General features: G+C 48.3%; 10 protein-coding genes across 10 annotated transcripts; 6 read left to right on the top strand and 4 right to left on the bottom strand.

The window, feature by feature from the left end:
• Window positions 1-44: 44 nt before the first annotated feature.
• On the top strand, window positions 45-2,234 carry N7516_006664 (Zn(II)2Cys6 transcription factor; the record flags this gene model as incomplete). Its single annotated transcript, XM_057219384.1, has 5 exons — window positions 45-803; window positions 855-1,221; window positions 1,356-1,557; window positions 1,618-1,782; window positions 1,838-2,234. The coding sequence occupies 5 exons, from the start codon at window positions 45-47 to the stop codon at window positions 2,232-2,234; spliced, it is 1,890 nt and encodes a 629-aa protein (XP_057073475.1).
• Window positions 2,235-2,766: 532 nt separating this feature from the next.
• Window positions 2,767-3,339, top strand: N7516_006663 (GNAT family N-acetyltransferase; the record flags this gene model as incomplete). The annotated part of the gene is made up of 1 exon (XM_057219383.1): window positions 2,767-3,339. One exon carries the CDS (start codon window positions 2,767-2,769, stop codon window positions 3,337-3,339), a length of 573 nt encoding a protein of 190 aa, XP_057073474.1.
• A 779-nt stretch (window positions 3,340-4,118) lies between these two features.
• N7516_006662 (uncharacterized protein) lies at window positions 4,119-4,520 on the top strand (the record flags this gene model as incomplete). The annotated part of the gene is made up of 2 exons (XM_057219382.1): window positions 4,119-4,320; window positions 4,387-4,520. The coding sequence occupies 2 exons, from the start codon at window positions 4,119-4,121 to the stop codon at window positions 4,518-4,520; spliced, it is 336 nt and encodes a 111-aa protein (XP_057073473.1).
• A 1,342-nt stretch (window positions 4,521-5,862) lies between these two features.
• On the top strand, window positions 5,863-7,255 carry N7516_006661 (WD40 repeat domain-containing protein; the record flags this gene model as incomplete). Its single annotated transcript, XM_057219381.1, has 2 exons — window positions 5,863-6,113; window positions 6,184-7,255. 2 exons carry the CDS (start codon window positions 5,863-5,865, stop codon window positions 7,253-7,255), a joined length of 1,323 nt encoding a protein of 440 aa, XP_057073472.1.
• Window positions 7,256-7,323: 68 nt separating this feature from the next.
• Window positions 7,324-9,669, bottom strand: dbp7 (putative ATP-dependent RNA helicase; the record flags this gene model as incomplete). The annotated part of the gene is made up of 1 exon (XM_057219380.1): window positions 7,324-9,669. The coding sequence occupies one exon, from the start codon at window positions 9,667-9,669 to the stop codon at window positions 7,324-7,326; it is 2,346 nt and encodes a 781-aa protein (XP_057073471.1).
• Window positions 9,670-9,977: 308 nt separating this feature from the next.
• Window positions 9,978-11,149, bottom strand: N7516_006659 (pantoate--beta-alanine ligase PAN6; the record flags this gene model as incomplete). The annotated part of the gene is made up of 2 exons (XM_057219379.1): window positions 9,978-11,059; window positions 11,113-11,149. The coding sequence occupies 2 exons, from the start codon at window positions 11,147-11,149 to the stop codon at window positions 9,978-9,980; spliced, it is 1,119 nt and encodes a 372-aa protein (XP_057073470.1).
• Window positions 11,150-11,470: 321 nt separating this feature from the next.
• Window positions 11,471-14,196, top strand: N7516_006658 (lysophospholipid acyltransferase family protein; the record flags this gene model as incomplete). Its single annotated transcript, XM_057219378.1, has 6 exons — window positions 11,471-12,029; window positions 12,088-12,306; window positions 12,363-12,618; window positions 12,681-13,668; window positions 13,726-13,982; window positions 14,037-14,196. 6 exons carry the CDS (start codon window positions 11,471-11,473, stop codon window positions 14,194-14,196), a joined length of 2,439 nt encoding a protein of 812 aa, XP_057073469.1.
• Window positions 14,197-15,040: 844 nt separating this feature from the next.
• On the bottom strand, window positions 15,041-15,790 carry N7516_006657 (uncharacterized protein; the record flags this gene model as incomplete). The annotated part of the gene is made up of 4 exons (XM_057219377.1): window positions 15,041-15,141; window positions 15,202-15,329; window positions 15,381-15,545; window positions 15,600-15,790. 4 exons carry the CDS (start codon window positions 15,788-15,790, stop codon window positions 15,041-15,043), a joined length of 585 nt encoding a protein of 194 aa, XP_057073468.1.
• Window positions 15,791-17,866: 2,076 nt separating this feature from the next.
• Window positions 17,867-19,209, top strand: manF (putative endo-1,4-beta-mannosidase; the record flags this gene model as incomplete). Its single annotated transcript, XM_057219376.1, has 4 exons — window positions 17,867-17,902; window positions 18,024-18,681; window positions 18,741-18,869; window positions 18,923-19,209. 4 exons carry the CDS (start codon window positions 17,867-17,869, stop codon window positions 19,207-19,209), a joined length of 1,110 nt encoding a protein of 369 aa, XP_057073467.1.
• An 850-nt stretch (window positions 19,210-20,059) lies between these two features.
• On the bottom strand, window positions 20,060-24,202 carry N7516_006655 (uncharacterized protein; the record flags this gene model as incomplete). Its single annotated transcript, XM_057219375.1, has 2 exons — window positions 20,060-21,014; window positions 21,249-24,202. 2 exons carry the CDS (start codon window positions 24,200-24,202, stop codon window positions 20,060-20,062), a joined length of 3,909 nt encoding a protein of 1,302 aa, XP_057073466.1.
• Between the last annotated feature and the right edge of the window lie 308 nt (window positions 24,203-24,510).

The raw sequence follows: 24,510 nt of genomic DNA, 5'->3' as shown, positions 1-24,510 counted from the left end.
AGTATAGTCGCGGTATAAAGCCAATATTGCGGTTCGTCGGCAAAATGAACCTTCGAAAAGTAGCGAAGGCGCAGCCGCAGTCGCCCAATGTCAGCACGAGGACATCCACTCCAAAAAGCCAGGCCAGCGATTCACAAAGCACACCCCGACCCCGGTCCAGTCGCAAGAAATCCTCGGACGCGCCAGATACCAAAGCTAGGAGAGTACGCACAGGCTGCCTCACCTGTCGCCAAAGACATTTGAAATGCGACGAAGCCGTGGGACGATGTCTCAATTGTCGCAAGTCGGATCGCATCTGTCGACGTGGGGTTCGTCTCAATTTCATCGACACTCAAACTGTGGCACCTCCACACATCATCGCTCGGCCCCCAGGGTCGAAAGTGACCTTTCGAGACGACTCGCGTTTGATCGCGTCTCTGTATGTGGGAGGATTCGAGATATACCCGCCCGTCCAGCCGGAGAGTCCTGTACAAGAGAACAGACAATCCCACCATGACTTTGACTTTATGGGGGATGATGATTTGACAAATCTCTTTCAATCCGTAGCACATTCGTTTGATCCGCTGAGCTTTGATGTCCCCCATCCAGATGCAGCGGATTTTGTTGGAACTGATACCTGGCACCAGTCTCACTTGGTACCTGGAGATGAACTTCTCCCGCACGGAACGTCCCATTTTGCGCGGAAACTGGCTGGGAAACATGAATACCATGCTTTTCTCACTGACCCAGAGCAGGTCTCTCTTCTCAGAACTTTCATGGAAGACGTTGGTCCCCGGATGGACATAATGGATGAAATGAACCATGTGGGTAACATCCCTCACTCTCTATTCTTATAGTTTGCTCACAAAACGCAGTTTTCCCACATCCTTCCTGGTTTTGCCATTGGCGAGCCCATATTGCTAAATGCGTTTCTCGCGTGTGGTGCTAGACATCGCTCTTCTGTAGACCCTTCTTATGGGAACGAAAAAGCGGCACATTATTATGACGCGGCTACTCGGGATCTTCTTAATGCAATCCATGATCCTAACCGTGACTCTGTACTCTGCGCAACAGCAGCACTTACCCTCGGCTTCTCCGAAACCATGCAACCCCTATCAAGGTACAGTGGAGATCACAACGCAGGCTCCCGAGCTTTGATCCGAGAATGTGGCTGGACTGCCAAAACCCCTGGGCTAGGCGGAGCATGTTTCAGGATCAGCGTCGTTGCAGAGCTTCTGAACTGTATGCGATATAATTGGACATTGTCTTGGGATCCAAACACCTGGGGGTCAACATGGACATGGATCATTCACAGGCCACCAACGGAGGCAATAAAGATCTATGGCATCATCGGATACTTTATATTTTCGCGAGAGTCATGACCTTCCAGGCGCCTTCGCGCTCTTCTCGCAGTTTAAATGACGATGCGGCGCAGGCCATCCAGCCCGATGATCAGGAATGGATTACCCACAACAGATGGTGTGAGCAATGGGCGAAATCTATTCCTAGATCCCTTGTACCCCTCGGCCATCTACAGCCATGGCAAACAAGTTCCAACTCGGTCTTTCCTGAAGTTTGGTATGTCCTCTATTATCTTACACACCCCCGTCTCATTCGCCAACTCATATTTCTTTTCAGGCTTGCCAATCGATCTGCCATTGTTTCTCGATTATTCTACCACGCCAGTCGTATTCTGTTGGCAAAATCACACCCTTTCCAGTCGGGGTTGGATGAAAATATGCGGAAAATGCAACGCAGCCACGCACACGAAATGTGCGGCCTTATTGCCCACACTACAGACCAGTAAGTACAAAACCACCAAACTTCCAGAAATACCTGTGTCTGATCAGTTGAACAGAGGTGTGGCCGATATATCCCTGTACTTTCTTGTACTTGCTGCAGAGTGCTTAGACACACGAGCAGCGCAAGAGGAGGTACTCGGTATCTTTGATACCATCACTAAAGTGACTGGTAGCAGTGCTGAACCAATCAAAAACGATCTCAAACAAATTTGGAGTCGGACCGATGATCGCCCGCACACGGTAACGCCAGCCCAAATACACAATCACTTCTATGAATTAGACCCATCTCTATCAATCTCCAATCACCCAGGCTCATCTCCAAGCCCAAATAATCCTTTGTTGACTGCGGGTGACTTCTCATTGGAGAGCCACCCGTATCAAGCATATTATGTGCCACCTCATCACCAACATGCACTCAATCAGTATCACTATGGGACATTTGATCTGATCTGATGTTTTGAACACTTTGACGAATCATGAATTATTGCCTAACTTCACGTCCACGGTGCTTATACCCTATGAATATCCATTGGATTATTCTTTCTCGGCTGATCAATCCGGAAATACCGCCGATTTGTGGTTGAAATTAAAAACTACCAAACTATTGCTTCATATTTCTCCATATTCATCTTCACATGTCGCATCCCATATTGCCGGGTTCCAAGGGCTCATACGTATCGATTCCCCTGCTTCTACTCTCACGATCAAATCCGTAATAAAACTAGGCCAGGGCTTTATTCAGGTCTATTCGCTAGCTGGTTAGCATGATCAGCTTCAGCATCGCATGGCAGAGAATCCCCTATAACGCCGACAGTGGATATTTAGAACCTAGAAAAGTGGATCACCTCCCCCAGTGAGCGATGGATATCGGCCAATTTCAAGTTGGCCGTAGCCTGCCCCATCTGAGTCACAAAATTAGAACAGATAAATACTCAATGAAGACTATGGTGTGGTGAAATGCATACCCTGATTTCAAGTCCTCTCCATGGTTTCCAACTATACCTACTCATTCTTCCGTGTCTCTAAGACGGAGGGAATCAATGTCTCCGCTCAAAGATATCGAGACCTACGCTTAAAGGCGTTGAAGACTTCACCGGACTCTTTCTCGTCTACTTATGATATCGAAGCGGCCTTCGCCGATGCCGACTGGATAGATCGTCTCACTCTTCCTGATCGAGAACTCTTTATTTGTGCCGCAACACCACTCAATCTTAATCCGTCATCTCCCGATAGCATCCAATGGATCGGCCAGGTAACTTTGCGAGGACCTTCATCCAGGGCTGAATTCGAGTTACCCACGGAAGCTGGCCAACCACCACAGAAATCTGACGAAGAGGAAGAGCGATGGCAGATGCTGAGCTTGTTTACTCTCCCGGAACATCGCGGCCACGGACTTGGGGGCAAATTGTGCCAGGAGGCTATCGATCATCTCCGTTCATACCGGTCACTTCCTCGTCAAGTCCAAGTGCGGCTCATTGTCAAGGCGGGGAACGATGTCACGGTGGAATTGTACCGACGTCTTGGGTTTACGCACGCGGGGGAGGGCGACTCTTGTTGAAGCTCTCATCGCAAATGGAGATGGGAATCTTCTTCCGAAAGATCTGGGTTCGGCGAAGTATACGGAGAGAAAAGGGCTGATTATGATGTCTCGTATATCGCGCTCATGAATTGTTTAAAGTAATAGACTATGTTACCCGTTATTTGGGATTGTATGTCGGGAAAAAGCTCGTGGATGGATCGTCCACTACTTAATTAGTCCTCTCATTGGTCACCCTTATTTTACATAGAACCTTGGAACCTTCTATCTACTTCAGGGCTAGTAAGACACGGTATATATAAGGACTATGTAGTATTGAAGATGTATTGAAGATTATCTGCCGTGGATCTTCAGTTTTGTCTACCTCGGGAGAAGTCCGTCACTGCTCTCCTTCATCAGTATGGTATGCGGAATCGAGCAGGCGCCGATTTTGGTTCATTTGAGTAGCCACCTTCTCCCGACTTCTAGTCGAGCTTCACAATTCCATTGAGCCCAATACTTGCCACAATAATCAATACCTCGTGGCTTATGACTTCATATATCGAACTAGTTAATAATTTGAACAATCCAAGTCATAGCGACGTATATTTGCCATAGAATTGTGAATTACATACTCCATACGTCAGAACAGTTGGACAATAAGTAGCACGGCCAATCTCCGACTTTGTAATGACTGATCTAAATAACAGGGCTTTTTTTTGAGATTCTTCTAGCAACTGGTATTCATTAAAGACGCCTCTTATCTCCATTCTAGGTGTATTACATTGAAACATTGGACACAAGTCAACTCAGATTCCAACATGTCGAACCCTACCGAAAGAGCCGCAGAAGATAATTACGAGAGAGAAAATGATCCTTCGCCCGTGACGGAGGACTTCGTGGAGAATTCCTATACCAGAGAGCCAAAGGCAAATCTGAGAGATCAAGTCCCCGTCCAAGAAGATGAACAGTCATATGATGATCCAATGCAACCTCCATATTCCAATTCTGATCAGCAGCTTGGTAAGTCCATGTTATTTCCCGAGGTGGATTCTTAAAGTATCAGGCCACTAACTAAGAGCGGTTTAGAGGTGGACGAAAGGGAAGCGATCAACAAGTCTAATATCATTAGGGGAGATCGTCTCCGTCATGAAAAGCCTAGATCCACGACTAAATACAGTGAGGGGCCAGATGAAAGTGATCTACCGGCCGGGCTTGAGTGATTTGAAATCGTTCTTTATCAATTTGTACGGGCCACCAAACCGAATTGCCTTACTCTGTGATAGTGTAAAACTACGGAATGTATTCATATTGAAAGCACATAAAATATCGATGCAGTGTGCTCTACCATATTCCCTAAATATGTCGATAGCAACGGTCTTAGCAAGGTAAATAGATTTATATCCTGTTCTAGAGGAGTATCGAAAAGGCTATATACTATGACTTATTGGTAAAGGCTCTTTTTTTGACGGAGCAGGGAATATATATATATAGTATACCATCTCAGTATTCAATATTGCAGCGGGATATCTTCCATCGGGGAATATTACCAACGTCCTGTTAGTAGGAACTGGGCTGCAGGGTCCAATGTTGTTTCGTATCCTTCAACGTAGCTCGATTATAAGACCCGAATTTGATCGGACATGCAAGGAGTTTGTATGACCTCAGAATATGACGGTCTAGCCGGTGGCATACGAGGTTCCTCGGGAGTCTGTTCCCCAGTTTGACGAATCCAATGACGAAAGTTACGGTCACAGTTGATGTGATTTCCGGATCTTATTTTCTCGAATCGAAGTCTCTAACACATGGAAGCTAGATGTATAGGTATCTATTCTATCAGAACCTTATAGGCTCTTGGGTATAGACATAGAAAGATCTGTTTATACGGTACTGATATTATTAGATTCGTTATACTAAGCGAAGTAAGGGTCCTTTACATGAAGGTCTGCTCTTTCGATATTATGTCTAGGCTCTCGAGACCTTTCTTTACTTTATATTTGTCGATCTTCTTTTCCTTAGTTAAGGCTTATGAGGAGTTCGTATTGTGAATTATTACATATTCATCGGTCACACTGTAGTGTTATGAGTGCATAGTGTTTTGGTCTGATTTTAATATTATGCTTTGCCTAGTAGTATTCCTCTTCATCCTTCAAGTTGTGGATTGCATCGAACACATGTATCTTATTAGGGATTGTTGAAGTATTACAGTGGATTGTATCCTTCATGTAAACAGGACCAGTGATCAAAAAGCGGCAAGAGGTGACTAAAGCGGCATGAGACAAACCGTGTATGTTGTTTGTCGCCTCAGGCCAAGATTTCAAGACTTGTTGGCTGGCGCATTTCTTGCTGCATTTTGAATTTGAACCATTTGTGATTTGTATTATATTACTGACGACCAAACAAACCATGAAGATCTAAAAATAGACGCCAAAATAAGTCACGATCATAGGTGAGTGAGGCTCAAGTATGGCGGTGTAAGGAGGCAATTCCACAGGGCACCTCTGCCGGTACAACATAGAAGATGGAAGATATCTATCTACAAACAACAACCACGAGGCATTTGGGATGGACACCAATTCAGTTCAAGCTCAATCTCCAGCTACCCCAATATACATCCTTCGTGGACATGCTTCTCCCATTCATGCCCTGCACATCTACAGCCAGAATTTACGGCTTGTATCCGGCGACGCTAATGGCTGGATCGTTGTTTGGGACCTGGTCACCAAACGCCCTGTGACGACATGGAAGGCCCACGAGGGAGCCATTTTGGAGGCCAGAGGCTTTGATGTTGGCTCAGGTGCAACTGAGATTTACACGTATGATGATTCATCCACCCCGATCTAGCCCCGGGGGGGGCATCGGTCATCCTACTAACATCTGCAATAGACATGGCCGCGACCACAAACTATGTGTGTGGAAGCTTCGACCAGAGGATGAATCTTTCCTCGATAAAACGCTTCCAGTGGATGCGACGGAGACCGCACTGGCAGGAAGTAAAACCCAGCCGTGGTTACTCCATTCCTTGCCTGTGAATGCGCTCAATTTCTGCGCATTCTCAATGGCATTTGTGAATTCAGATGGGCTTCCTGCGCTTCCATCCCAATCTGGAAAACCAGAGAACATTCTCTTCGCAGTACCCAATGCCTTGGACTCTGGTGGAGTCGATATCTTCCACCTACCATCTGAGCGCAGAATCAGTACTATTCCTTCTGATCAACCGACCAAAACGGGGATGTTAATGGCTGTGAATATCATGGTGTCACCTTCTGGGGAGCTCTACATCGCCTCTGCATATGAAGATGGCCACGTAATGGTCTTCGTTCATCGTGAAGCTCTCAAATCGGCCAGTCTTGAGCGTGAGTATATAAGCAACAACCCTTTGAAATGGGACAAGCTTTATGCTGGTCGCCCTCATTCCCAGCCGGTTCTTTCTTTAGATGTCGCCCCTTCCCATGGGTACTTCATCTCTTCTTCTGCGGATGCTCTGATCGTCAAGCATCCCATCCCCAGCATAGGGTCTACGGGTTATATCCCTACCGCTGGCTACAAAGAAGAATCCCCCTTGAAGATTGTCAACACCAAACATTCGGGCCAGCAAGGTCTACGGATCCGATCGGATGGGAAGATATTTGCTACTGCTGGCTGGGACAGCAGGATCCGGGTGTACTCCGGCAAAACCATGAAGGAGCTGGCTGTGCTGAAGTGGCATAAGGATGGTTGTTATTCTGTAGCGCTCGGGGAAATTGAAAGCATGTCTTCGTTGGTGTCATCATCGGCTGAGTCTGCAAAACAAGAACCCCGAGACACAGACCAGTGCGCAGCAGGAGAGACCGCCGTCGACGGACGCGATTACTCCCTTGCAACAGTGCAGCAACAACGGAATCAAAAAGTACAACGAACTCATTGGCTAGCGGCTGGGTCTAAGGACGGGAAGATTTCATTATGGGATATCTACTGAGATAAATGCTAATGCTACAAAACAACCATACGACCATGCTTTTTTGAAGGAGTCCACAGAGCAAAAGATCATGCCAAGTTGAACTCGTTGGCTCCAGACATATGCTCCCTCATCTTGGCTCTCATCTTCCGAGCAGCCTCATCCGTAACATTTGTGGAAGATGGAGCATCCTCGGCCTTTCTCTTATTGCCTGCAGCACCGTTTCGCGCTGCCTTGAAGTCCTTCTTAGTGTCTTCTTGTCCAGGTCGCAGACCAGGGACGTTGATTTTGCCTGGTCGGTCGCGCAGGGCGAAGCTCTTCGCAAGATGACCCAAGTGGAGTTCCTTAATGTTGAACATGCTCCGTTCAGCTGAGGTGTGGGTTGCGTAGGCTCGGACATGAGACTGGAACGCCCGTCGAGCCATTTCCAAATAGTCTGGGTTATCAAGTGCCCAACGCTCCACGTCTATCTGCCAATCGGTTGTCTTTTCCTCCCAGTTCTTCCTCTTGTCGTTGCCGCCAAAGCCACGCTTGAGAATCTCGTTTGCATCAGTGCGGGTAAGCGCCTTGCCTCCATCGCGGTAACCGCGCTTTAGGACTTCGACATAGTTCTCCTCGCAGCCGGGTTGGAGGAAGACGAGGGCACGGCCGTCTCGGCCCACACGGGCAGTACGACCAATACGATGAGTATGGTCATCAGAACTGAAGGCCGGGTCGTATTCGACAACCAAGTCCACGTTGGGCAAATCCAGACCACGCGAAGCCACATCAGTACAGATCATGACACAAGCCTCAGTACTGCGAGAGAAAGAGCCGAGGGTAGCAGTTCGAACATTTTGGGGAAGGGAGCCGTGCAGTCGATGCAAGATGACCGGATTCGTCGGGGTCGAAAAGGCTCTACCGGGAGCAATAGTGCCGTGGGCTGACAGTTTTTCCTTTTCTTCGTCCTTCTCATCTTTTTCGTCTTTCTCATCCTTTCCATCCTTTCCATCCTTTCCATCCTTTCCATCCTTTCCATCCTTTCCATCCTTTTCTTCGTCGTCAATCTTCCTTTGTTGCTCGCGGTCTTGATTCCTCGAGAATAGCTCGAAATGGAAATCGACCACGTCAGCGCAAGACATGAAAACAATGGCCTTCATCACAGATCCCTTCCGCATGAACGTCCTCTTCAAGTAGGCTGTTAATGAGACTAGACGTAGTTTAGCTGGTACAATCGCGTACGATTGCTTAAGCTGGGCGGGGACGCGGAATGACTCCTCGTCCTCCTTATTTGACTTCTCATCGTCCTCGTCGGACGGGTCGGCCTTGATGTGTACAGCGTCCTTCAAACTGATTTCTCCCAGCTTTTGGACATTCATCTTCAGCGTAGCAGAGCACAGAATTGTCGTCCTACGTGTAGGCACACCGGGAACACGACTCGGCCGTTGTCTAGCATCGAGTTTCTTGACAATGCCTTGCAATTCCTCCTCGAAGCCCATGTCCATCAAGCGATCACCCTCGTCAAGCACGAGCCACCGCACATTGCTGACCTCCAACGCTTCCGTATTGTCGAGATGGTCTACCAACCGACCGGGGGTTGCGACAAGAATATTTAATCCTTTTCTCAATCGTGCCTTCTCAGACTTTTTCTTCTCTCCACCAATTACCGTTCCACACACAATCCAGTTCGCGCAGCGCAAGATGTTCTCCAACACGACGGAGATCTGCTTGCACAGTTCACGGGTGGGTGCCAAAATGATAGCGAACAATCCACTGTCTCGGTGGACTTGGGTATCGGTATGCTCGTTCTTCGCTTTTGAGAGATCTATAATCCGCTGCACCAGCGGCAGAAGATAAGCCAGAGTCTTTCCGGAACCAGTTTCGGCCTGAATGAAAGCATCGCTTTCCTCCTTAAGCAATTGTGTAATTGAGCTTGTCTGGATAGCCGTCGGCGCCTTAAGCTCGAGCTTCGTCAGCAGATGCGCCGCAAGATTAGGAGACAGGCCCAGATTCGTAAAGGTATCCAGCCCGTCGATCAGCGGCGCATTAGTCGGTTTCGCATCTTCTGCATCTCTCTCCTCCTTGGGCTCTTCTGGATTGCGCGCTTCGGGGTTGCTACTAAAAAGCGAGGAAATGAACTGGCGGGGGTCTCGTGGATGTTGCTGGGGTCGTCGATCACCACCAGAGCGCGGGGCGCTAGGGCGATTGAACGAGTCTGTGTCTTCAGTCCTTTGTCTTTTCACGGGTCGTGTACCGAGTTGAATCTGGTTCGGGTTTTTGGATGCCGCATTGCGCGCAGCTGCTTCTCCATCTCCGGGTTCTTTCTCGGTTACTCGGTGGGCTGAGCGCTTCTTTGCGGTCAGTCGGTCTCGCCATGTTCCTCCTTTGAACTTCGCTTCAGGCTTGATGACACTGTCACCAATGCTAAAGTTCATAAGCATTCCATCGTCGGCCATTTTGAAAGATGGTGATCCCCGGTGAAAATGGAGGGGAGTTGTGAAAGATTTTGCTGGACCGACGATCCAAAAGCTTTCGAGACTTTTTTTCTGCGCCAAGACTTCCAGGCTCTCAGGCAAATTTTCTCCGCCCTAGGGATTTGCCCTACTTTGTTTACATTGAAAAGGTAAATGGAGGGATATAGTTGAATATTCGACGTCTATTTTGCTTTTGGAGCTTGTTCTTCAGGAATGTATGTAAATGGCTTGCTTGCAAACCGTGCTATGCTAAAGGGTTAAATGTTCATTACTGGGCGTTTGGTATGATGTTAAGCACGAGGACCGAAAATGAGGTTATCAATCAGTCGCACGGGGACTTTACCATCGCCCAATCCACAGTCTTCGCCTGGTTTGGACTCTTCCAGCGGTGCCATCTTGAATGCGGTACTCAGAACGGCGCCCTTGGCTGGGTCGACAACTTCCAGCTCGTCAAGGGTGTCAGGGTCGGCGAGAGAAACATAGTCGACCTCGTAAAGTGCTCTCTCGGCTGGTGAAAGGGATTGTTGTGCGGAAAGAACAGAATCTGTCACCTTGCGAGCAGCCCCAAGGATCTCTTCCCGGCTGTTCTTGCCGCCCAGGTATACTTCTTCGGCGGCTTTCAGCGCCTTGTAGATGGTGAGCCCAACAGTTCGTCTTCGGTCGCCCAGGTAGACGTTCCGCGAGCTCAGCGCCAGGCCGTCATGTTCACGCGTAGTTTCAATGATTCGCAATTCGGTGCCAACATGGAAATCCTCTACCATACGCTTGATTACCACGGTTTGTTGGACATCCTTCTGGCCAAAGTACACACGATCGGGGGTTGTGATGTTGAAGAGCTTCATGCAAACTGTCGCCACACCCCGGAAGAATACCGGACGCGAACCGCCCTCCAGTTTAGTGGACAGCGGGGTAATTGTGACAAACGAGCCGTATCCATTAACCTCTGAGGTAGGGGGTAGACCGGGGTACATGACCTTCGAGGTCGGTGCGAAAATGGCAGTGATGCGCCCGGCACTTGCACTATTTTCTCCCAATCGTTCGAGCTCCTCATTCAGCCTTTCCAATTTCTCAACGTCTGTATCCCAGGTGCGGGGATAGCTGGACAGATCTTCCGTGACTCCGAATTGTGTGGGATTGACGAAGATGCTGACGAAAATGTCTGTATTCTCGCGAGCAGCTTGTCGAATTAGGGAGAGATGACCTTCATGGAGTGCGCCCATGGTAGGAACAAAGCCTACACTTCGGTCCTTCTGCAACAATTGGCGCCGGAGTCCCCGTATGGAGGGAACATCGCGGAAGACTTGAAAGCTGGATGGTTGGCGAACAGATTGTGAAGCCGCGGTCGCATCGGCAAAGAGGGATGAAGCCGTCGCTAGGATAAAGTGAGCTTATCTTGAGTTAGAAATTTCCACAAAAGAGACATACTCGAAAACGACCTCGCTCCATTGACAAAGCGAGACATGTTTGTCTAAAGATGATGAATAAGCTCAATGCAATTCCAAGGTTGGGATGCACGTCAACATCTGAGGAACGTGGGATGAGAGCTTAAGAGCACGTGACCTGCCTCGGCCCATTTCTGGGGAAATCCGAAAAACATCCGGGGGCGATCTACCGTTTGGTTGGCGCTTAAGAGCTTGGGGGGGTTCAAGCTATGATTCGGTCCCGCACCTCCTCACTTTGAGCTTCCCATCCGATTCCTCTTCTCCTTTTCTCCCATGGACCTAGCCTTGTTTTTCGTGAGCTGACCTGAAGTATACCCATTCTCGCCCCGCCCCCTTCTAAAATGCCGTCTCGCAAGTCGGCTATTGCCGATGACCACTCGGCACCAGATCTGGAAATCGTCAACTCACAGTTGACAATCCACCCGTCAGGCTTCACTGGGGGTCCGGAAACCCAAAATGAACAAATCACCGAACGCAACCTTGTCCGCCATATGGCTCGATTTCGCGAGAACCCCTTCGACTTTCTCCGCGAAGTGAGCCTGTACATGTCCGGCACGGGCTGGCGTGCCTATGACGAACCTATCGGCCAACCGATCTTCTATTCAGGCTTCTCCGAAAGGATGAAGACCTCCATATTGGACAGCCTGCTCCTGCAAAACAAGATCACTGAATTGGCGAACGGTCGACTCGTGGTGGAAGAGAAGGAAGGATTGCTGGCAATCAACGAAGGTATAACACTGGACGAAAAACGAGCCCGTCGCCGGACGGAGATTGAAGATAATCTTCGGGAAGTTGTGGATGAAATGATGGAAAACATGATTTGCAAGATGGAAAGCAAAACATTTATTCGGAGTGCTTATTATATGTGCACACAGCTCTTGACTCGCGCGTACCATCAAGGTAAATTTCCTCCGCTATACTTCTATCACGAGCCAATGCTAAACGAGATTCACCTTAGGCATCCACGTATCTAGCGAAGAAGTCTTACGTTTAAGATCTGTAGCCGAAACTGCTGCCAAGAAGAAGCAGTCGATTGTCTTCCTGCCTTGTCACAAATCCCATGTGGACTATGTCTCCCTGCAACTTATCTGTTACCGTCTCGGCATTTCTTTGCCAGTCATTGTCGCTGGTGACAATCTCAATATCCCGTTGCTGGGCGCTTTCTTACAACATGCAGGTCGGTTGCAACACAATATCCTGTTAGATTTTAGCTATTACTAACCTTGTATGTAGGCGCCATGTGGATTCGACGCAGCTTTGGAAATGATCCCTTGTACAATACTGTCGTGCAAGCTTATATCGACACCCTTCTTCAACAAGGCTTCAACTTCCAATGCTTCATCGAAGGCGGTCGCTCCAGAACTGGAAAACTGCTTTCACCTAAGTTTGGAATCTTGAGTTTCATTATGGACAGTATACTATCAGGTCGGGTTGAAGACCTCATCATCTGTCCCGTCAGCACTCAATACGACAAGGTCATTGAGACTGAGTATGACACCCCGCTGGCACTCTAACCCTTTTGGTGGACATTGACATTAACCCATTTTCTAGGTCATACATCAGCGAGCTTCTTGGCCAACCGAAAGCAAAGGAGAACTTGGCTGATTTTATCTCTTCGTCCTCGGTTTTGTCCCTGAAGCTAGGCCGAGTGGATGTTCGTTTCCACGAGCCATGGAGTCTTCGCGACTTCATTGGCCAGCAACTTACGCGACTAGATCGCCCCAGCACTGACATCAATAACAAACTTAGCTATACTGATCGAGGCCGCATTCTAAGAACATTCGGTTATCGGGTTCTGTCCGATATCAACGACGTGTCTGTGATGATGCCAACCGCCCTTGTGGGAACCGTGCTCTTGACTTTACGTGGCCGGGGAGTCGGAAAGGCCGAATTAGTACGCCGATTAGACTGGCTCTGCGACCGGGTGCGAGCCAAAGGTGGCAGGGTCGCACATTTCTATCACTCGCCAACTGAGACGGTTGTCGACCGTGCACTAGATGTCCTAGGACCCAAACTCGTTGGTGTGATTTCAGGTCTAGTCGAGCCAACATACTATGCGGTGGATCGTTTCCAACTTTCCTTTTACCGGAATATGCTCATTCACCTTTTCATCACTGAAGCACTAGTGTCAGTGGCTATGTACACAAAGATCAAGCAAGGTGGCGGACCTGCCAATCAAAGAATCACCTATGAGGATTTGAAGAAACAGGTATCATTCCTATCTCAGCTTTTCCGCGGTGAATTCATTTTCCCGCCGGAGGGCTTGGCTCACAACTTCGATAAAACCTTGCGTGGGCTGGAGAAGGATGATGTGATCAAAATCACCCGTGACGAGTCCGGGACACCAGTTTACGTTGAATTGAGTGAGTCTGAGCGACTATGTGGTCGCGAGAACTATGACTTCTACTGCTTCCTGATCTGGCCTTTCATCGAGGCGTGTTGGCTTGGCTCAGTGTCCCTCCTTGGGTTGACGCCGCCTCTCGATGGGCGGAAGGAAGTTTGGATCGACACTAAGAAAGCACAGGATAGTGCTCAGGTTGTGAGTTTTTCTTCCCCCGGCCCATGCCGTCCATTTCATTAATATTTGCATTCCCAGCTCGGTAAAACGTTATACCACCAAGGTGACCTCTCCTACTTCGAGGCCGTCAACAAAGAGACCCTCAAGAATTCTTATCAACGATTTGAAGAAGAGGGGATTATCCTAGTTGCGAAGAACAAAGGATCGCGTGGCGGTCCGTCTCTCAGGCTGGCTCCTGAATGGGCACCTCGGCGTGATGAGAATACTGGGAAGGTTATGGCCGGTGGTCGACTGTGGGACTTTGTTGAATTGATCGCACAGTCCCGTCGCGAGGGGTGAGTCCATTCTAATCACACCATCTCCCCCAATATACGACTAACCTTTCACAGCAAAAACCGTCGGGATGGCGCAACTGTTTCCTCACGCGTTCTTACTATGTCTGATCTTGTTGGGCGGAAACTGTTCCAAAACGCCGCGGCTCCGGTGCCTGTCGATGTATCGTCTCGGCAAATGCGTCGCAATGCAATTGGAACTGAGGCAAAGCTCTAGTCATTCCTCTTTGATACCCATTTACGTACATTATACAGGCTAGTTTTATATCTACGTCGTCTTACATAGCGTCAGTTTATAGTTTTAATATACTTATTTTTGCAAACATATCCTCGGTGTATGAGATGAGGGTATCATACTGATTAGAGCCTATATTTCACAAGTAGAGGCTGGATTCGTCAACTATATATATCAGCACTTCTTCCGGTTATTTTATCCCTTCTTTTCCTTTTAATACTGTATTCTTTTATATATTTGATTCCATTTTCTTCTTCGTCTTTCTTCTTTCACCTATCACTAGTTTTAATGATGAAGCCAATACTGTAGAGCTTCGCTACTAGATATAGAAAACTGTATTCCCCGTACACAATTCTATAATACGGACTGAAGGAGGAACTCCTTGTACAAAAGTGCGTTCTTCCCTATATTCTAAATTTTAGAATTCTCTACATGTTCCAGTCGTACATATTATATTCGTCTCAATTGATACACCAAAAATTCATGACATTGTTAAAGATTTTGCTCATGCCACAATGTGGTCAACTTGAGAATATGATGAGAAAGCGCCCTATTGGGTGCCATAAGGACGGACAAGACATGCATCGCTACCAAGGATAACATTTGATAACTACATAGTTTTCTATTTATACACTCAAAGGCCCATTCTCCGTGCCAAATCCACTCTCACATAGCGTTGTGGTGTTCTTTGATCACAAAAGAACTAGGTAACAGCCATATTACTTAGAACTTTGGATGGGCCAACGCAACCGGTTTCAGATCCATCATGTGAGCCAAGACTGTAGATAGAATCCAAAGGTGTGGAGGGTTAAAATCTGCGTTTTGCCTAGATAGCAACAACGCTAACCCAGAAGCGAGTGTCGTCAGTCTTGTAGGACTCTTTGCTGTCAATCTGCTGCTGAATCCACTGGACAGCCGACTTGTAATCTGCAAAAGGGTCAGCGTCGCTATCACAATTGTGAACACTATATATATATGGAAACTTACTCTGAATGTCCTGGGTGTAAGGGTTGGCCAGACCGCTTGCACCGTTGCGGTGGCCAGCAAACCACTTGTCGTAGCCGTAGTGGTTCTGGCAGTCCCAACGGGAGGCGACGTCGGCATGCACATTGGAGCTTTCGGAAGGTAAGTAGTCATTCAAATCATATCATCTAGGGTTTCCTTACTTGAGAATCGCTCCTTCATTCCACTGCGACTCGGACTTTCCAACAAAGCCGTAGCGCGAGGCACAAACGCGGAGCTGACCCCAGTTCTGCTTGAACAGACCAAAGTTTGCTGCATCCTGGGTCTTGGCGTCACCATAGGGATAGTGGCCGTTGTTCATATCCTCACTGTGATTGACTGTCAATATTATACATGGTATTATACTATGGTTCGAATCTTACTTCTCGAGCATGGCAATGGCAATATCGAGAGAGTTGCCACCAGCATTGAGGATCTCCTTCTTGTGCCATCCAAGGCCAGAGACGGTGTATTGACCACGATCTGCCCGCTTGGCGAGTGCATCGTCGGGGATCGGGGTGGCCAGCACCGTAGCCGCGAAGAAAGCAGCAACACACGAAACGGAGAATTTCATCTTGAACCGGAAGATGGTAATGTAAATGATAGAAGTAAAGAATGTGAGAAGCAAAGAATGTGAGAAGCAACGAATAAGATAAACGAAGAATGAGAGACTGATCGCTTGAAGTATCCAAAAACGAGGCTAGAGTCCGGAGGCTTTATACTCGATATACTTGAACCTGAGTATATCTTCGAGCTCCGAAAGTGAGACCTTTTTTGATTACCCAAATTATCCAATTTCCACATTGTTGATGCTCGTCGCTTCAGCATTGAGGTTCGACATTGATGCCACCCAAAGCCACCCCAATGTGGCCTTGATTCTTCAGCAATCAAACCATTTCCCTCGTTATTAGTGGACACCTCGAAAGTATTAACATTGTGGCTTTCTTGACTAGTGTAATTACTTTAAAATTATCCTTAAAATATATTCTAGTCCGATTCTGTGTCTTGTACCAAAGATGGGTGTTTGACTTCACGAGGATGTCTCAAAATTCAACTAGTATGTCCATGTCCACTCTATACAATCTCACGTGGCTGGAATCAATATTGTTCTCTATGTTGTAGATACAATAGAGGTAAAGGATATTCTAAAGTAAATAAATTACTTCTTCAGAAAAGATGTACCCCGTATTCCGCCACGCCCTAAACGATAATCCGAGGGATTTCCTCGCCGTACGGAGGGTCCATATTTGCATGTGTTGACATTAACAACCTTGGAACATCCATGGATGCTCCATAAATGTTCATGGATGCTCCATGGACATTCAAAACGGCGCTAGCGACGCCACATGTCTATGGAGCATGTAGTTTCACTAGGTTCTCGCTTGTTGTGAAGTAGAGGAGCTCTACGGAGTAGTATTTACCTACACGGACCACAAATATAACAACGTATTTCACAAGCGAGTTGCCCACCCAAAACATAAATTCGATAAATTATAACTTGATATCTATACGGAGTACCGAAGTTTGGATGTTTGACTTCATAAGGATGTCTCAAACCCTATCTATATCCACTCTGTACGTGGCTAGAATGTTGTGGTAGTATACATCTTTAGAAACATGCACCCCGGATTCCGCAGCGCCCCAACGGTAATCCGAGGGATTTCTCGCCGTACGGAGGGTCCGCATTTGCGCCTTTCCATGTGTTGACAGGGTGTTGACAGGGGTCCTGGGAGCCCAGGGAAGTTGGCCGTCCAGGTTTAGATCTGTGATTTTCAGGTTCGAGACATTGTTAGACGGAAATTACCCGATCCAGCACGGGTGTGTGTTGAGGAATCTCAGGGGCTCCGCCTCGATCGATCCGAGTAGGGTTAAAAGTGGGTTTAACTCGTTGAATTAATTTCCGTCAAGGACTGATTCATGTACAGTGGGGCGCGATTATGGTCGGAAACTAATTATTACTAATATTTCTGTCTGAAGATGCCTAAATTTGCCTGATTATACACCGCCTTTTGGCCACCGCTCTTATAGTGTATTGTAAATGTATTGTAAATGGACTCCCGGGTAATTAATATTGAAGCTATTCCCACGACACAAATCTTTAAAACATTCTGTTTCTAGGCGTTGAAGCGTCTCAATACAATATTCATACATATCGCCAATCTCATTGATTCTACTGCTCCCTAACTCTATATGTCACTATCTATCCTCATCGATCCCAACCGTACAAATCCGACCTTACAAATCGCCATCCATCCTCTTGGTTTTCAAGTACTTCACTTACAATGGGGTCTGTTATGGTAATTCAGGTATTCATATTTTCTGCCGGCAAATGTGCAAGCATCAATATTACTAATATTAGTTTCCGACCATGAAAGGTTGGGACTGCGATAATCACGGGCATGACTGTCGATCTGTACTTCATATGTTGCATGCCACTCGAAACTCCGTATTCTTTTCGACAAGTTGTCGAATGATTCAACTAGGGTTTCAAGGGGTCCTTGCGAACGCTTCGGATAGAGATCGACAGAAGGATAGTCTCCGTCCGGAGGAAGGTATAAAGTAGCTCGCAATGCATTCAATTCCAGTCATATCCAGATCAATAACATCCTTTACAACTTTCTCACTCCTCGTCACTCTTTCGTAACATAAAATGCGTTCCTTGTCTTCCCTTGCCATTCTATCTGCGGTAGGAGCAGCTTCCGCGCAATTTGGTCCTTCGTCTAGCTCGGCCGCAGGATCAACTCTCTCGACTGCTGTTTCTTCAACCGGACTGCCTACATCTATCGTGTCTCCATCTTCGTCGGCAGTTTCGTCCACCCCCGCTGGGCACTGCTCGCCCCACTGGCAGCAGCTCTTTTGCTAAGGTTGATGGTAGCAAGTTCAACATCGACGGCGAGACCAAGTACTTCGCTGGAACGAACTCGTACTGGCTGCCATTCCTGACCAACGATGCGGATGTTGACTCCGTCTTCAAAAACCTAAAGGAGTCCGGTCTCAAGGTTCTCCGAGTTTGGGGTTTCAACGATGTGAACACCGTCCCGAAGGCTGGGACTGTCTACTTCCAGCTCCACGATAAGGCTACCGGTACTACGACTATCAACACCGGTGCTGATGGTCTGAAGCGTCTTGATTACGTTGTCTCCGCTGCTGAGAAGTACGGTATCAAGCTTATCATCCCCTTTGTGAATTTCTGGGATGATTATGGTGGTATGAGTACCTACGTTACTGCCTATGGTGGCAGCAAGACCGAATGGTATACCAATGCGAAGATCCAAAGCGTGTACCAGGCGTACATCAAGGCTGTTGTCTCTCGCTATAAGACTTCCTCTGCCGTCTTTGCGTGGGAGTTGGCTAACGAGGCTCGCTGCTCGGGCTGCAACACCGACATCATTGCCAAATGGGTAGCTAAGACTTCTGCCTACATCAAGTCCCTCGATTCTCGCCATATGGTTACTACCGGTGAAGGTTTGTATCCCCGAGATATACAAAACTGTCAATATCTTCTAACCAGTGATATAATATAGAGGGCATGGGCCTAACTGTCGGATCGGATGGCTCTTACCCTTACGGTAACACCGAAGGCAACGACTTCGCCAAGAACCTTGCGGCCCCTGATATTGACTTCGGAGTGTACCACCTCTACGTGGGCGACTGTAAGAATAACCTCTTGAGATTCCTAAACACACAGCACACTAACCCATCCTAGGGGGTATCAAGGATAACGCCTGGGGCAATGAGTGGATCAAGGCCCATGCCAAGATCTGCGACACTGCTGGCAAGCCTTGCGTGTTCGAGGAGTATGGTATCAAGAAAGACCACTGCTCCGCCTCGCTGAAGTGGCAGAAGACCGCCCTGGCTACCAACGCTGGTGATCTATTCTGGCAGTATGGCGAGAAGTTGTCATCCGGTCCCTCTCCTGATGACGACTACACCGTTTACTATGGCACTGACGACTGGAAGTGCGCTGTCGCTGACCATGTCAACCAGATTTAAGCGGTGAGATGTCTGAATATTGTGCTGGGGGATCGATCTGCGAGGGTATCAGTTGGACTTTTCTTCAATCTCTGGTTTCGTTCATTGCCAAATATTTAGGGGATGCATGCCGCTGGCGATGCATTGCTCTCCATTGTGATATAGCTTACCAGAATTGAACACAAACGTGTCGAAAATAAGTGAACAGTAAATTATGATAGGGTTACAGATAGATAGATATAAGGCTCGTGTTACACTCTATCTGGTTTATAGTAAGCCCTATATAGAAGACCAGAGTTTTCAATCCCCTGATAAAATATAGAAGTCGTCTAAAATATATATCTATATAGGGAATCATGTAGGGTGTTTTCCGTTCCCCTGTAAAGTTGCGTGAGAGTATGGTTGCTATGAAGGTGAAAAGATCACCAGGATTGAGATGAAAATCATTGTCATCGTAGTGGCATCGCCCTGGTTCCAACCCACAGAATCACAAGTGCTAAATCTACCTATTTTCGTTTGTAGCTCTGATCCATTGAAGTTATTTGGTTCATGGTTTGAATATGATATACTATGTAAAATATATATCGGAGTGATGCAGGTACAAAGTGGTCTTATTCTCTCTCTAACTCGCTAACATTGTTGCTGTTTACATACAATCTTCAAACAAAGCTATAAATACTCAAACTATAAAGACAACATAAGAAGAATCAAATCCAAATCCGCTGAAACGTTCCCAATAAAATCTCACAACATATGGGCGGTAAAACAAAAGATGAAAAGACAAAGGAACAACATAAGAAAAACAAATGAAAGAATGGCTCATGGCTCAGTCGCTATAGAAACAATACATCGAAGTCACCAAAATCAAAAATCACATCCTCATAAACTGACCCTTCGTACCTGGACTCGTAGGAGCCGACCGAACAGTCATAGCCTTCGGAGAGGAAACATCAATCGGAGGCAACTTCTCAATACCCTTAGCGCCCAAGGGTGTCTTAGGAGGCGAATCAGTGGCCAGGGAATCATTGGCATTCTTGGCAAACTCCTGAAGCCGACCCATAATGACCGGTGAATCGGAGTACAGCACAACACCCTGCGAGTAAACACAAGGAGTAGCTTTCTCTTCATCGCTAGCAAAGTCCTCATGAGCAGCCTCGCGTGTAATACGCGGGAAGGTGCGCAGCACGACATGGCGAGTAGGCTCGCTTGACGGGGTGTGTTTCTGATCCTTGTTGGCAGCATACTCCATCCAGCCCTCATTTGAGACGCTCTCTGCGTCTGGGGCAGGGAAATTGGCGAGGACGAGCTCGCGTTCAACGCGTGCGTGTCTCCATGTCTCGGCGGCGAGCTTGACGATCTTTCGCACGCCGATTAGGAGGGAGTCGAGGTGCTTGGGATCGGCGAAGTGCTTGATGTGGTCGATGATTTCGTCCACGATGACGGCCGCCGCTACGTTGATTGATTGTTTGGCGTCTGAGGTCGTGTAGGCTGCTTTCAGGGTCTGCTGGCGCCAGAATGCCTCGCGTCGGACGGACTTGCGTCTGATGTCCATGGATAGCATCTGGAAGAAGGTGTCGGCTTTGTCGTATCGTCGGCCCAGGGTGAAGAGGAAGGGTTGGAAGACTCGGAAGGTTAGGGTTTTTGAGATGATGTGCTGGATGTAGGCACATCGGAGTTCACGGGAGGCTGGGGTATTGTCAAGGAAAGGTGGGAGTTCGGATGGAATCTTGGAAAGGATGTCTTTGGGGGGATCGATGGGGAGATATCCGAAATGTTCCTTGGATAGATTGTGGATGAGCTGTGAGAGCTCTGTGAAGCTGTCCAGGCTAAAGATGAAAGTGTTTATTAGATCGTGTCCATTTATCGTTATCAACATGAGTCTATAAGAGAATGTATGTCCGCTTTGCGCTGATGCAGTTCAAACAAAGGAAATATCGAGAATGAATGACTTGTCTTTAGGAGAAAGACGAAAACCAAAAGAAGAAGAAGAAGAAGAAGAAGAAACAAAAAACAAAAATAAACAAAATCGTAAATCCATAGGGCATCAAAGGCTCACTTACAAGAATTGATCGCCCTTGGTGTTCCTGAGGTCAGTGGCCTCTCCCAGGCTGGACAGTGTCTTTCTCAGCCTGTCACAATCCGAGCCCAAGTTATCGATGGTCATTCGCATACCCTCCACCGCACGCTGAAGATGCTGTTCCTTGACAATATTGTCTCCTTCCAGCCTCTCCTTCTCTCGCTCAGCACTGGAAAGTTCGCTATCTTTCTCGGAGAGTTGCTGCGCCAAGCCAGCACGCTCCGCGGTCCAAAGCTGCTCTTTCTCATTGAAGTGAGCTTCCAGGGCTGCGATCTTCTCGTCCAATTCTTTGGCAGCGGCAGCGAGTTGTTCGTCGTGAGATTGTCGCAAGGAGTCCAATTCCCCAGCGTGGCCTTGTCGAAGTTCTTCCGACTCTTGGGCATTCTTCTGGTGGGTTTCTTCCAGCTCGGCCAGCTTGGCTGCCAGTTCCTCACGTGTCGATGTGAGTTCGGTGAGTCGGGCTTGCAACTCGGTCTCCTTGGATTCCAAAGCAGCAATCTGGGATGTCACTTCTGTCTTGGTGGCCTCCAGCTCGGTGCGCTGGGTTTCGAAAGATTCCTGTAATTGGGCCTTCTCTTTCTCCCATTCGCCTTGGCTGGCTTCGTGTGCACTGCGGAGTTCGCGCTCACGAGTCTCCAGATTCTCGGCTGCTGATTTCTCATCCTCGGCCTTGATCTCCTCGAACAATTCAGTGAGCTCCTCCTTCTGTGCCACAAGGGCCTTTTCCTGTTCCTCCTTCTGAGCCTGCAACTCTTTCTCGTGGACTTCCTTTGACTCATTGATGCTCTCATTGAGCTGGTTGATTTGTCCCTCGAGTTCGACTTTAGTTTCGGAAAGCTCCTCGTTGGATTTCTGGTGGACAGCTAGGCCATCTTCGAGGTCCTTCTGCTTCTCTTGCAGATCTCCGAGTTCGAGACGCAGTTCACTGATGGTATGCTTTAACTTGGCGTCTTCTTCAGCGCTTTCATTGGCAGTCTTCTTTATTTGAGATTGCAGAGCTTCAATGTAGTAGTCTTTGTGCATCAGAGCTTCGTCGTGCTGGTTTCCAATGTGCTTCATCTCAGCCTCCCGGTTCGAGAGCTTGCTGTGGGTGTTGCGGTACCCATGAAGAAGACGGTTGATGTCTGGAATGGCTGACTGGATGCGTTGAAGAAGTTCAACGTGCTCACCGTCGTTTTCTGGGGGAGTCCCATTCTCAAGGGGATGGCCCTTGCCCATGGACAGATTTTGAAGGGCCTGGTATGATGCTGCATATGATGGATCCGGGATGCTGTAGCTCCGGTTCATATAACGGGCCTCCGATTGATGATGAGGAGAATAATGCCCATAAGGAGGTACCATTCCGGCAGAGCTCATGACAGGGGATTGGAGAGCATACGGTCCATGTCCATTTTGGCCCATGGAAGGCGCTTCTGAAGGAGCCATCGGTGCAGCTGGTGGATTCTGAGGCGGGGGAGTTGCCGCTGGTGATATACTTGCCGACATTTGAGGGTAATGGGAACGTGCAAGGGGGCTGCTGACTTTGGGTACTGGTGACGCAGTGTGAGCTACTGGTGAGGCGTAAGGCACCGGAGAGCCAGCGTAGGGTCCCGGTAGGCTGTAAGGCACCGGAGAGCCAGCGTAAGGTGTAGATGAAGTGCAAGGCACCTGGGAACTAGCGTACGGTACCGGGGCGTGGAGTGCAGGTGATGCGTAGGGTACCGGAGAGGAGTAGGGGTTTGGCGAGGCGTACGGCACCGGGGAGGCAGCGTACGGCTGTGGCGAAACGTATGGGTTTGGCGAAGCGTATGGGTTTGGCGAAGCGTAGGCGCCTGGTGACGCGTAAGGCGCCGAATAGGGGACAGGTGAAGTGTAAGGGGAATACGCTGATTGTCCAGCGTAATAAAGTTGGTTATCCTGAGAAGGACTTGACATGTACCGCGCTTCAGTCAAGGATGGTGAAGGCAAGGGCACACAGGCGGCCACAGGGGAGAATGGATCAGCCGGTGGTGATGAGACTACAGTCTTCTCTTCAGAATGTTCGACTTGATTGGGTTGATCGTGCTTGGTATGGTCATCCAATGGCTCCTTTACTTCCGACTCCTCGGTGAGAGGCTGAACCAAACTTGATTCTTCGACGGGTGGCTCTTTAATCTCAGTGTCCTCGATGGGAGGCTGAGTCGAGATTGCTTCTTCCACGGGCGGCTCTTTGATTTCAGAGTCCTCAATTGGAGGCTGAATCGAGCTTGACTCGTCCAAGGGTGGTGCTTCGTCAACAGGCTTGTCGACTACAGGTGATGATTGATCCACGACAGGGTCGGGGATGTCTTGGGGTGCAGTGTTGTCGTCAGGTAACTCAGGTGCTGACACAGGATTGTCGAGGACAGGTGCTTCTTGTTCTGTGACAAGGTTGGAGCTGTCTTGAGGTGTAGACTCGTCTTCAAATACCTCGTATGCTGATACGGGGTTGTCGAGTACAGGTGATTTTGGACCCGCGACGGGGTCGGGGACGTTTTGGGGTGCAGTGTTGTCGTCAGGTAACTCAGGTGCTGACACAGGGTTGTCGAGGACAGGTGCTTCTTGTTCTGTGACAAGGTTGGAGCTGTCTTGAGGTGTAGACTCGTCTTCAAATACCTCGTATGCTGATACGGGGTTGTCGAGTACAGGTGGTTCTTGTTCTGCGACAGGGTTGGAACTGTCTTGAGGTGTAGCCTCGTCGTCGAATACCTCGTATGCTGATACAGGAAGTGGTGTCTTTACTTCAAGGTCTGTATTGTCAACAGCGGGTTGGTCATTTACTTGCTCTGGTTCCTGCGCCGTGAGTTCAGGGCTGCCAGGAGCAGGAGTTGTCGTAGTTGTCTGAGTCTCTGTGACCTCTGGGCTCTTCCCCTTCTTAACCTTCTTGGTGGGTGCCTTGCCATTCTTGTCTTTGGCCTTAGTCTTCTTGCCCGCGGCCATTGCGGTAGAGTGATGCGTGCCCAAGTCTTCTTGCCTCTGAGAGACGTGTTACCAATAGGATCAATGTACTAAATGGAGCATGAGTGATAGTTCCGATCATATGGGGATGACTGCACTGTACATTTGCAACCAGCCCTGTGGCGATACCTCAAGATATAGCCCAAAAGGTTGACTATATTTGGGAAGTATCAAGACTTTGGAATATTTAGAAAACGTAAGCCAAAGTGACTTCCAAGGTTTGATCGGGCAGAGAGACCTGAAACCTCTCTCTCTCTTTGACTTGTGAGAGTGGGCACGAATGAAGATCC

Source organism: Penicillium verrucosum (assembly GCF_028828655.1).
Source record: "Penicillium verrucosum strain IBT 35672 chromosome Unknown utg000002l_segment0_segment0, whole genome shotgun sequence".
Classification (NCBI taxonomy): Eukaryota; Fungi; Ascomycota; class Eurotiomycetes; order Eurotiales; family Aspergillaceae; genus Penicillium; species Penicillium verrucosum.
This window is presented reverse-complemented; position numbering and strand designations above follow the sequence as displayed.